At 51.1% G+C, this 12,230-nt stretch overlaps 1 protein-coding gene across 4 annotated transcripts in view; it reads left to right on the top strand.

Moving 5' to 3' along the window:
* Dnah10 (dynein, axonemal, heavy chain 10) overlaps window positions 1-12,230 on the top strand; it is a 123,367-nt gene that overhangs the window by 89,663 nt on the left and 21,474 nt on the right. For all 4 annotated transcript variants that reach the window (XM_039090119.2, XM_008769272.4, XM_039090122.2 and 1 more), the window contains 9 exons: window positions 1,715-1,808; window positions 2,245-2,412; window positions 3,026-3,214; window positions 4,116-4,287; window positions 6,920-7,123; window positions 7,303-7,383; window positions 9,369-9,566; window positions 10,824-10,985; window positions 12,003-12,177. In XM_039090119.2, coding sequence (XP_038946047.1) covers window positions 1,715-1,808; window positions 2,245-2,412; window positions 3,026-3,214; window positions 4,116-4,287; window positions 6,920-7,123; window positions 7,303-7,383; window positions 9,369-9,566; window positions 10,824-10,985; window positions 12,003-12,177 — 1,443 coding nt within the window. The remainder of the gene's footprint in view (window positions 1-1,714; window positions 1,809-2,244; window positions 2,413-3,025; window positions 3,215-4,115; window positions 4,288-6,919; window positions 7,124-7,302; window positions 7,384-9,368; window positions 9,567-10,823; window positions 10,986-12,002; window positions 12,178-12,230) is intronic.

Here is a 12,230-nt window from a genome sequence, read left to right as displayed (position 1 = left end):
TAAGACCATGGGAAAACACAGATATTTATGAGTCATAACAGTAGCAAAATTACAGTTATTAAGTAGCAATGAAAACAGTTTTATGGGGGCTGGAGAGATGGCTCACTGGTTAAGAACACTGATTGCTCTTCCAAAGGTCCCGAGTTCAAATCCCAGCAACCACATGGTGGTTCACAACCATCTGTAATGGGATCTGATGCCCTCTTCTGGTGTGTCTGAAGACAGTGACAATGTACTTATATATAATAAATAAATCTTAAAAGAAAAAAAAACAGTTTTATGGTTGGGCAGTGGGGTGGTCACTACCACATGAGAAACTGTCCTAAAGGGTTACGGCATTAGGAAGATTAAGAACCACTGGACTAGAGAATCCACACGTTTTTGTCACTTTTGACTGCATTGGTCAAACCCCACCTGGGGTATGTGAGACCTTGTCTCAGAAAAGTCAAAATCAAGAAGTAGGGGGGACAGAGAGCTGGAGATGGTGCAGGTCTAGTGTGAGTTCACAACCCGGATCTTCAGTAGTCTCGTAAATGCTGGGCTGGTGCGGGAGCTCTCCAGTCATTTCAGCGGATCCCCGGAGCGAGCTGGCTAGCCGGGGTACCCTTATCTGAGAGCTCTGGGTTTGACAAAGAGATCCTGCCTCAGAGAATAAGGGTAGGGGGTCCAGAACCATTGCCTTAGGGCCACAGCTGATGCTCCTTAGCCCCTGTAATTGGGGCGTCTTGGTCATCTGCTCGGCTGGGGCTGGGGGCTGTGTGGATCCTGTGGGCTCATTTGATACAGTGTTTCCGAGGAGTGGGAGATGAGCCTCTCTTCAGGAGTTGCCACATACAGCCCAGAAGGAATTAGGACTCTGTAAAAATAGCCTCATGAGCATCAGACTCCCACGTTCCCTGCCCGTTTCAGTCTCTGCGGTGTTGTACAACCTCTGTAACATAAGTGGGCACAGAAATGGAGGTTGGGAGTTAAAGGAAGTGAAGCCACACAGGTGGCAAGCAGTTCTCAATCTGCGGGCTTGTGACCCCGGGCATCTACCCTTGTGTGGATTTGTGCCAGGAACTGGTAACCTTGAAAGGCAGCAAAGGGTTCAGCAGATGAGTGCTCCTAGCTGTCTGCAGTCCCACCAGAAGCCAGCACTGGACTCCATCACAGATGGTTGCGAGGCACCATGTCTGTGGTTGCTGGGAATTGAACTCAGGAAGAGTAGCCAATGCTCTTAACTGTTGAGCCATCTCTCCATCCCAGCCGAGGATGACTTAAGAGCAGCCGTTCTTCTCATTCCCAGTCTTCTGGATGGGGCGGTGGCTTTTCGCCAGGAACTAGAGAAAGTTCTAGAAATAGGGCCGGGAACAGGAGCAGCTCTGAGGCTGACCTATTTATTGTTTTTCTTGATAGGGTCTCTCTGTGTAGCCCTGGCTGTTCCCAAACTTGCTTTGTAGACCAGGCTAGCCTTGAACTCAGCGATCCACCTGCCTCTGCCTCCTGAGTGCTGGGATTGAAGGCGTGTTCTGCCACTGCTCAGCAGGGCTGATTTTAAGTTCCCGCATCCTAGCATGCAGGCATGGGCTTTGGATACTGTGTGGAACTGACAGGAAGGTTTCTTCCTATCGGTAGGATGGCCTGTGGGTGATGATTTCGTGGGCCCTCTATTTAATTTGCTGACTTCCGGGTAGAACCTGGTGACCAACAACATTGTCCTTCTCTCCCGTAGGTTCCAGACAGTGTCCCAAATGGTAAGGGTGTGGAGAAACGAGTGCTTGCGCGTTTTCCATGACCGGCTCATCAACGAAGTCGACAAGCAGCTGGTGAGCATGCGCGGCCACCGTGGCGGCTGGGAAACCCCATGCCAGGTCGGAGTAGAACGCATGCCAGCGGGGCCTGCAAGAGGGTTCAGCGGGCGCTTGTGGTCAAGCCTGATGAACCGCGTTTCATCCCTGGGGCCTATGTGGTGAAAAGAGAGAACCAACTCCCAGAAGTTATATTCTGACCGCTACACATGACCCCCTCAGCACAAATAAATAAGTAAATGTAATTTTAAAAACAACAAAAGAGGGTTTTGAAAAAAAGTGAAACCAAGAATGTAAACCGAGGTATTGTTTAGACAGGATGCTCACAGCTGCAGGATAGGCGCCACTGGGGGAAGGTCTAGGCAGATTATCCCATTGATAAGGGCAAAGTCTCTTTGCCTGCCAAATGTATGCGACCCGGGACGTCTGGGACCTCATCTGCTTTTGTTTCAAGGTGCAAGACTACATAGGGAACCTGGTGAAGGAGCATTTTAACGATGACTACGAGATGGTGATGAGGGATCCCATCCTCTTCGGGGACTTCCGGACGGCTCTGCAAGAGGAGGAGCCACGTATTTATGAAGACATCCAGGACTACGAGGCCGCCAAGGCACTGTTTGAGGTGTGGACCGCCCGCCTCCGTCTTGTCCTCCCAGTTTGGGGTGTGTTTGGTGACTCCAGTGGCTCTCTTGTCTGAAATGGGCTCTGGCTCGCTCTGCCAGGTCGACACCCAGCAGACTCTAGATTTAATTAATTAATTAATTTTTGGGGACAGGATTTCTCTGTGTAGACCAGGCTGGCCTCTTAACTCAAGAGATCCGCCTACCTCTGCCCCACCCCATCAAGTGCTGGGATTCCTGGCTAGATTCGTTTTATTTTTAATTGTGTGTGTGTGTGTGTACACATGTGAGCAGGTCCCTGGAGGGGCCAAGAAGAGGGTGTTGGAGCCCCTGGGGCTGGAGTTAGGCGCATTCGTGAGCCACCTGATGTGAATGCTGGGGAATGTACTTGGGCCCCGGGAAGAGCAACACCTCCCAGCTGAGCCATCTCTCCTCCCCCACCCCCAACCCCACCCCGCTCTTGCTGTCTCGCGCCCCACACATTTTAAGGATTAAGCATTACTTCCTTGCCCCAGATGCTGGAGAAAGACGGCTCTCTCCATTCCTCCTCTTTCTCCGGTAAGGAGAGAGTCCGTCTTTTAAAATGCAGCGGGCTCAGGGATCCCCTCCACACAGGAAATCCTCGAGGAGTACAACGAAGTCAACACCAAGATGAACCTGGTGCTGTTTGACGACGCGCTGGAACACCTGACGCGCGTGCACCGCATCATTCGAATGGACCGAGGCCACGCCTTGCTGGTGGGTGTGGGTGGCTCCGGGAAGCAGTCGCTGGCGAGACTGGCGGCCTTCACCGCAGGCTACGAGGTGAGGAGGATCCTGTGTAAAGAGAGGGAGTTGGGACTTGCTCTTGTCCTTGTCACCTGAGCTTGCAGAGCGTTTAACTCGCTCAAAAGTCAGACATGGGCTGCACCGGTGGATTTAGAACTGTGGGAGCACAGAGAAGCCTTGGGGGGCAGCCCTGACGTCATACTATAGCTCATAACTTCCTGTAGCCCCGGCCCCAGGGGACTTATTGCCTTCCTGTGGTCTCTACAGGCACTTGCATGTATGTGGTTTGTTTTTTGTTTTGTTTTGTTTTTTTAATTTTATTATATGTGAGTACACTGTAGCTGTCTTCAGACACACCAGAAGACCCCATTACAGATGGTTGTGAGTCACCAAGTGGTTGCTGGGAATTGAACTCAGGAAGAGCAGTGCAGTGCTCTTAACCACTGAGCCATCTCTCCAGCCCTTGTTTTTTTTTACTTAACAGATGTACAAACACACGCACACACATAAACAAAAATCAACAGAAATCTTTTAGAGGAGGGAAAGCTGCTTTAAGGAGCTGTAACTCGAGCTAACAGTTCCCTGTTTTAAGTGTGCACAAAGGACTTTGTCTAGTTGCAGACTCATGTGACCATCACCTGCCTTTGCTGGCGCAAGTGTCCTGTTCTCACCCCCCTCCCCATGACTCTCAAGATGCCAAGTCCCTCCCTTGCCTCCCATTCTCCACACCCACGTTCTACATAGGAGCACGGGAACTTTGCCACTCGCACCCTGACCCACGTGTTCAGCGCGCGCACACAGCTCGCCTGTCAATCATCTGGCTTCCCTGTCTGAGCCTGTCTGGTGATACAGTTGTGGGGACGTGCACGCCCACATGCTCTCCTACTGTGCTCCGGGCGCTTCCCCCTGCCTCAGCAGGTACTACCTCTTTCCCCAGGTGTTTGAGATCCTGCTGAGCCGAGGCTACTCCGAGAACAACTTCCGGGATGACCTGAAGAACCTATACATGAAGCTGGGGCTGGAGAACAAGTTGATGATCTTCCTGTTCACAGACGCGCATGTGGCTGAGGAGGGCTTCCTGGAACTCATCAACAACATGCTGACCTCAGGTGCTGCCCGACCCAGAGGGCACCCATGTGACAGGACAGATCTGACAGTCTTTGTGTGATGTTTTCACACACGACCCTGCAGTTCTCGGGCTGGGGCATCACTGAGCCCTCCTCCTCCTCCTGTGGACGCTTTCTGCTTTCTTGGAACAGGGATGGCCCTGTCTGTAGTCCCTGAACCTGAAGTCATGTGTGCCTCAGCTCTGTGAGAGACCTTGTCACACTCACACAGGTTTATCCCCCCCAACCCCCGTGGCCACTGCACACCCCAGATTTTGCAGACAATATGATGCCCAGGACCTCTGCTGTCCTTGAAGCCCTGAGTCTGAGATGTGCAGGGTTGGGGTGGATACCCCAATCAACAAAGCACACAAAAAGATACATGGGAATTGGAACTCTGATAATGAGGGGAGGGGAGGAGCCGCCCAAAGCAGCTCTTGGAAGATGCTGTGTTGTCTCTTACCTGGGTGCCTTTGGCAAACTGCCTAAGGCAAGCTCACTCCAGCATCTGGGAGGGACCAAGGTGTGAACAGGTCCAAGAAGTACAAACTGATCCTTTCCAGCCTGAAGAGGCTGCCCTAGCCTAGGGCTCCTTGTCTCACCATCACCCCATTCTCTGCTTCTGTCCCCCACAACTGAATTCTGTTCCTCACCCTTTCCTGTGACAACATTGGGCTGCCTGGGTCCTCAGCCTCATCCCAACTGCAAAACCTCATCCCACTTGGGAGGGAGCATAAGGAAACATGCTTGAAGGTCCTAGAGTGGGGGTGGGAGTGTCTTTTGGGGGGCATTATTCATGCTCTCCCTTTAGGAAGAGTGGCCAGGGCACTTCCGGGAAAAAATGTTTACATATAGAGTCCCATGTACTGAAGTCAGATGGAGGAGAGACATCAAAGCAGGGGTATGGCAGTCTCATGGGCAGGATTCAATGCATGGGGATATAGCTCAGTGGTAGGGTGCTGGATTAACAAGCGTGAGGTCCTGGGTTCGATCCCCAGTGCCAGCAGAAAGCATACACACATATGCTGGGCACAGTAGTGCATGCATGTACTCCCAGCACCCAGAACGTAGAGGCAGGAGTACTGATGCTTGCACGGCTCGGGTCCCAGCACATTGACTAAGGGTCACAGGGTACGGAGAAAGGACTGGCACATGGAAGAATCTGGAATCGGGCGGTCTAGGCTCTGTGATGGAGAAATGGCAGCACCCAGAAGCCGAGCATGTTTCCTTGAAAAGGAGGTAGGGTTTGTGGTGCACACCTGGTTTCTATAGGAACAGCCTCTGCAGGCTGTAAGCATGGGGTGGGCAGGACTGTGGTGGACATGGTCAGCCCATTGTCAACAATACTTTTCAGACCAGAGGAAGGCTTTGTTCCTCCCTGGGGCTGAGGCCCCACTGGTCTTTGGCATGGGCATGTCCACATCAAACAACACACATTCACTCAGGACTTCTGCTCCTTACATAGGAGGGTCAGAAGTACAAGGTCATCATCAGCTACATGACAAGTTCAAGGCTAGCCTGAGCTAGGTGAGACCCCCCCCCTTTAAAAAAATAAACATAAACAAAAAAGAAAGGGGCACTGAGATATGCAGGACCTTGTGGGTCTCTTAAAGATGAGACTGCATTCTCACTGCCTGGACTTAGTCTGTGTGCTTTCTGGCCACCCATGGGGTCTGCTCAGAGTTGAGGGAAAAAGGCAGGGACTTTTGAGGATGAACGGCTTTGGCCACAGGGTAAACTCTGCACAGAAATCCCTTGACTCAGGTGTCTCGTCGTCTGAAAGCGCAGATACTCATAGTCACCCAGCCCCCGGCCCAACACAGTCCTTGTCCAAAGCCTTACTGGCACTGAGGACTGGGCTGACCTTTGCTGTAGGACTGCCCTTAGGCCTTGTAGGATCTGAGGTTGTATAACTGGCTAGTCCCACTGGATGCCAGACCATCTCTGTTCTATTTTCATTTCTGTTGCTGTGAGAAATGCCCAGAGCACAATGTGGCTTAGGGAAGGGAAGGTTTATTTGGGTTACGATTCCAGGTTAAGGTTCATTTTCTTAGGGAAAGCCAGTAGTAGGAACTTGAGTAGCTGCTCATATCATATCCACAGTCAATAGTGCCCCCAATGCCACCTGCTTCCAGCTTTGTCTTGCTATGTAGAATTAAGGACCCTCTGTCTAGGGAATGGTGCTGCCCATGGTAGGCAGAGTCATCTTACATCACATAACACACTAACCTTAATACAGATTATTAGTCCTTTGAGACTCTCTTCCCAGATAATTTAACATTGTGGCAAGCTGATGTTTAAAACTAACTAGTTCAATGTTGTTGCAGTGCAAACTGTCTAATTAGACATTGTCCATTGTTTCCCTGGTAAGAATCCTGCTGTAAGAGGCATAGGTGCATGGGCTTTGATGCCCGGTACAGTCCTTGGGGTAGGCAGGGGACACTCACTCCCCATCCTAAAAGCTCAGAGACCGCTCTGCTCTTGGGCGACTGAATGTGTGTCAGTATGGACCCCAGCCCTAGTCTTTCACTGCTGCTCTTCCCATCATGCCTCGCTCAATCACCTCCTTTTGCACCCAGGGAGGTCAGAACTCAGAGACCTGAGAGCCACCTCCCCCTACTTCCTTGTCCTCCAGGAATGGTCCCTGCACTGTTCACTGAAGAGGAAAAGGACAACATCCTCAGTCAGATTGGGCAGGAGGCCTTGAAGCACGGCATGGGTCCAGCCAAGGAGTCCGTGTGGCAGTTTTTCGTGAATAAAAGTGCCAACAACTTGCACATTGTCCTGGGCATGTCGCCAGTGGGAGACACCTTGAGGACCCGGTGTAGGAATTTCCCAGGTACCTTTGAGCCAGGCCTATAAATCCTTCTCCTAGTAACATAGGGAAAAGACGCTGAGCCATTGTCATACTTGAGTGTGAACAGCAGACCTAGCACTCTGGAGGACACTGAAGATTATGCACACGCCCTGGAGTAGTTCTGGGTTGCAAAGTGATCCTCTTTCTCCTTTCTCCCCAAGGCCTAGTGAACAACACCGGCATTGACTGGTTCATGCCCTGGCCACCGCAGGCCTTGCACGCTGTTGCCAAGTCCTTTTTGGGTAAGCTACCTCTATTGTGGGGATTGCTTGGTGGTCTCCTAAAGAAGCTTATCACTTTTCTGACTGAACCTTGGCCCAGTAGATTAGTTCCCCATAGATAGCCTACAACAAGGAACAGTTTCGTATTCTTCGTATAGGGCTTGGGATGTTTTGCTCTAATCCAAAGGGATCAGAATCTCATGGCAGAACCCACTGCCAAATGTGGCCCCCTGATTGTTTTGATGACTAAAGTTTTATTGGCCCACACTTCATGAACATTCCGTCTTTAGCCTCTCCTGCACCACATCCTTGCCAGAGAGACAATGCCATTACTGTTCAGCTCTTTGTAGAGAAAATGTCCCAAAGGTCACTACCATGGAGAAGCCAACACAAGTTCTGTTTTTGTCTAGATCTAACTCGAAAGGATTTATGACCAATGCTACTGGTTAGCTCTGTAAATAGTTTCAACCTTACCAATATGCACCCAACAAACTCAATAAACAGACAGCCCTTCTGCCCAAAGCCAAAGCCGTAACCTTAGTTATAATGCTGTTTTCCTGGGAAGGAAGCCAAGAGAACACTTGTTGTGATATTGTGACTCAGAGTCTGGCAAACTGCTTCTGTGAAGGTCCACGTGGCAATATCTGCTTCCGTCACAGCTGCCAAATTCTGACAGTGCGCTTTGAGAGCTCTCCGGGACCAGATGTTGATGAATTTGGCTGTGTTTCAATAAAACTTTATTTACAAAACACAAGTGGTGGGCCGGCCACGCTTACCCTGTGGAGCTGTGGCTGCCAGCCCTGCTGTGGCTGTGCACGCTAGCTCCCAAGGTGTGGTTGTCATGTCCCTACCTTTCCAGCATGCAGTGTTTCAGTTCTCTGCACTGAATTCATCTACAGTTCTTTCTCTTATTGTATTATTATATTCCCTGAAGCTGAGGTTGCAATATTGGATGCCCATGGGCAGAGTTTTTCAGTCATGCTGTGTGTAGTGACAGACAGATCTGCAGAACCTGGACACCTCCTTCCCTCATGTTCTCCTCAAGCCTGGTACATCCCAGGCCGTCAGCATGACGCACATAGAGAGATTTGTCTCTGGGAGAGATCACTAGTCATTCTAGTAGAGTCCCAGGAAGGGCGCCCTTCCACCAGTGTGTGCTGGATACTGGGATCTGTTACAGAATGGCCGAGTCCATTTACCCAGCTGCCATGGGTGGGACTTTGTGCTGGGCTGGGGGGGGGATCAGTCAGGGGTTGGTTGCAGGTCCCAGTTCTGAAGCTCAGACTTCTCCCGATAGTGCCTGAGCCCCGGGGAAAGGCAGAGAGAGCTCCCTGGCCCCAGAGCAGGATTGGTTTCCGTGTTAGAGAAATCACCAGGGACAGATCACAGGTTCCAGAAGTTGCCACAAGCAATAGCTGCTCACTTCCCTGTTTCAAATTAAGTGTTTGATGAAATCACTTTTTGTTTAAGGGAATTATGTCTATTGTAAGCTTTCCCTTTCTGTCCATCTTGAATGTACTTGAAGCACTGATTACATTCATAATGTCAGGCAACCATTACCGCCATATCTTTCCAGAACTTTCCATTATCCTCAACTGAAGCTCTGCATCCATCTAAATACTGACTCTCCCTCCCCCAGGCCCTGGATGCCGCTAATCTGCTTCTTGTCTCTACGACCCTTCCCTGTGTCTATGAATCTCACATAAGGGGACCCACGTACACTGCGTCTTTGCGTTCAGTCTCTTTTTGTAGAGTATTTCTGAAGGCTCACTTAGAATGTAGCCCCACATTTGGTCCTTTTTTGAGGCTGAATAGTACTCCACTGTATGGGCATGCCACACTGTTACCGTTCACGTCAGACAGACTCTGGTCTTTTTCTCCTAACCACTCTGCTGCTGTGAACATTGGCGTTCACAGACCTTTCAGAGGACTCACTTCTGGGAGCGGAGTTCTCCTCCTTTTTCCTGGTTTCTAACCCCCCATTTTCTCTGTTCCTTCCACCACAGGGAATAACTCCATGATTCCCAGTGAGAAACTGGAAGACCTCGTGGAGCACGTGGTTTTGGTCCACCAGTCAGTGGGTGAGTTCAGCAAGCAGTTCCAGCAGAAGCTGAGGCGCAGCAACTATGTGACCCCTAAGAACTACCTGGACTTCATCAACACCTACTCCAAGCTGCTAGATGAGAAAACCCAGTACAACATTGGTGAGCAGGGAGAGGTGGGGGCAGGGCAGGGCAGGGGGGTGTGGAGGTGGGGCGCTATGGCATTGTCTTAGGGTTTTACTGCTGTGAACAGACACCATGACCAAGGCAACTCTTACAAGGACAACATTTAATTGGGGCTGGCTTACAGGTTCAGAGGTTCAGTCCACTATCATCAAAGTGGGGAACATGGCAGCATCCAGGCAGGCATGGTGCAAGAGGAGCTGAGAGTTCTCCGTCTTCAGCTGAAGGCTGCTAGCAGAATACTGGCTTCCAGGCAGCTAGGGTGAGGGTCTTACAGCCCACACCCACAGTGACACAGCTCCTTCAACAAGGCGACACCTATTCTAACATGGCCCACCCCCTCCAACAAGGCTATACATTTTCCAACAGGGCCACACTTATTCCAATAAGGCCACACCTCCTTCAACAAGGCGACACCTATTCTAACATGGCCCACCCCCTCCAACAAGGCTATACATTTTCCAACAGGGCCACACTTATTCCAATAAGGCCACACCTCCTCCAACAAGGCCACACCTCCTCCAACAAGGCTACACCTCCAATAAAGCCACACCTACCCCAACAAGGCTACACCTACCCCAACAAGACTGCACCTTCAAATAGAGCCTCTCCCCGGGCCAAGCATACAAACGATGACAGGCATGGACAGCTCAAGGCCTGGCATTCTTATGTTTGGGGCAAAATAGAGCAGATCTGGCTTTTGCATTTATGGACAGGTCATCCCTGTGGGTGGGACACTGCATGATTTTAGTTCCTTGTGGCCCTGTGCTTTCATAGCTGGTTTTCTTTGCCCTGGATGTCCCCTGGTCCCTAATGTGCTCTGCTAGAAAAGGGCTGTTTAGGAAGGGCTCTCTGTAGCTGCTGGCTAAGAGATACACTGTTACCAGCATGGTGGCAGCCCAGGCCTTAAATCCCAGCACTCAGGAGACAGAGGCAGGCAGATCTCTAGTTTGAGGCCAGCCTGGTTTACAAAGTGAGTTCCAGGACAGCCAGGGCTACACAGAGAAACCCTGTCTGGAAAAACAAAAACCAAAACAAAACAAACAAAAAAAAAGGCACACTGGTTTTTACTAGTCTGTTCCTGCTAGCAAATGCCAGGCAGCCTGGAAGCTAGAACGGGGCTATGTCATCTTATAAAAGTGAGCTCTTCTCCTCTTGTCGGATGGGTCCCAGAGAGGCTAATGCAAGGTCCTGCCCTGGAGCCTAGGCCACTGACCATGCACTGTCTGCCTCCAGCACAGTGCAAGCGTCTGGAGGGTGGGCTGGACAAGCTAAAGGAGGCCACCATCCAGCTGGACGAGCTGAACCAGAAGTTGGCAGAGCAGAAGATTGTCCTGGCCGAGAAGTCGGCTGCCTGTGAGACCCTGCTGGAGGAAATTGCCACCAACACAGCCATAGGTGAATGCCCCGGGTGGGCCACCAGGCCTGTGCCTGAGGGTCTGGAACTCCCAAGACTCTACTGAGAGATCAGCTCTGCAGGCAGTCATTAACAGCAAGCCTTAAGAGCCCTCACAGTCACAGGACACCCTCCCTGAACGTCTCTGTTTAATTTTTAAACATTTTGCTATTTTTAATGTTTTTGCCTACTCAATAGGAAGCACTGTGATAATTCAACACACAAATCCAGTGTGAGGCATGGCATCCAATAAGGTCTCACTTTGAGGCTCTAGTGGCTGTGAGCCCCAGGGGCCACTGTCCTGCCCTCTTACATTCCCTGTCATCTCTGAGCTCTTGCTATAGGAAATGCCCGTGACTTAGAGGCAGCCAGCCAGGGTACAAGCCAGTGACAAAGTAGAGTCAGGCTGTGTCTGGTATCACCAGCAGAGAGAATGGTGCAGGGAAGTCACAGAGAAGGGCAGTGCTCCCTAGATGGGGCATCTCTAGGGCTGGGCCTGACTGAGTACAGAAAGGAAGTGGGGCTAGAGAAGTAGGGGGTGGGGGTGGGAGACAAAGGGAGAAAGGGCCAATGAGGCGGCTCAGTGGGAAAGGGGCTTGCTGCCAATCCTTATGACCTAAGTTCGATCCTGGGACCCACATGGTAGGAGAGAATAGATTCTGTGGCATATAAGCACAAGTAAATCAAATGTTGAAAGTTTTTTTTAAAGGCAGAGGAAGAGGGTAGACAGTGGGAGACAGACAGATCCATTTCAGTCATCTGAAGTCGGAAGGCCACCGTAGGTCGTTGGCCAGCAGTGTCCAGGCAGATGGGGCAGACATGGGATGAAGTTGGTAGGACACAGCAGGAAATGCCTTATAGGATCTCTATGAACTTCTGAGGCCATTGAATTGGCCAGAGCCCCCGGCCAGCCCAGTCACTCCCCAGTCCGTGGCCATGCCTGGCTTTGAGGTTCCCACACGGCTTAGGCTCCGTTTGCAGCATCCCAGCATCTCACCAGCCCCTCCCCTCCCTTGCAGCTGAGGAGAAGAAGAAGCTGGCAGAGGAGAAGGCCATAGAGATTGAAGAGCAGAACAAGATCATCGCTGTAGAGAAGGCCGAGGCCGAGACGGCGCTGGCTGAGGTCATGCCCATCCTGGAGGCCGCCAAACTGGAGCTGCAGAAACTGGACAAGTCAGACGTGACTGAAATCAGGTACCAACTCCCACCTTTGCTCCTGCCTGCATCCCCGGGGCTCTCAGGGCCTG

Source organism: Rattus norvegicus, chromosome 12, assembly GCF_036323735.1.
Source record: "Rattus norvegicus strain BN/NHsdMcwi chromosome 12, GRCr8, whole genome shotgun sequence".
In the NCBI taxonomy this organism is placed as follows: Eukaryota; Metazoa; Chordata; class Mammalia; order Rodentia; family Muridae; genus Rattus; species Rattus norvegicus.
This window is presented reverse-complemented; position numbering and strand designations above follow the sequence as displayed.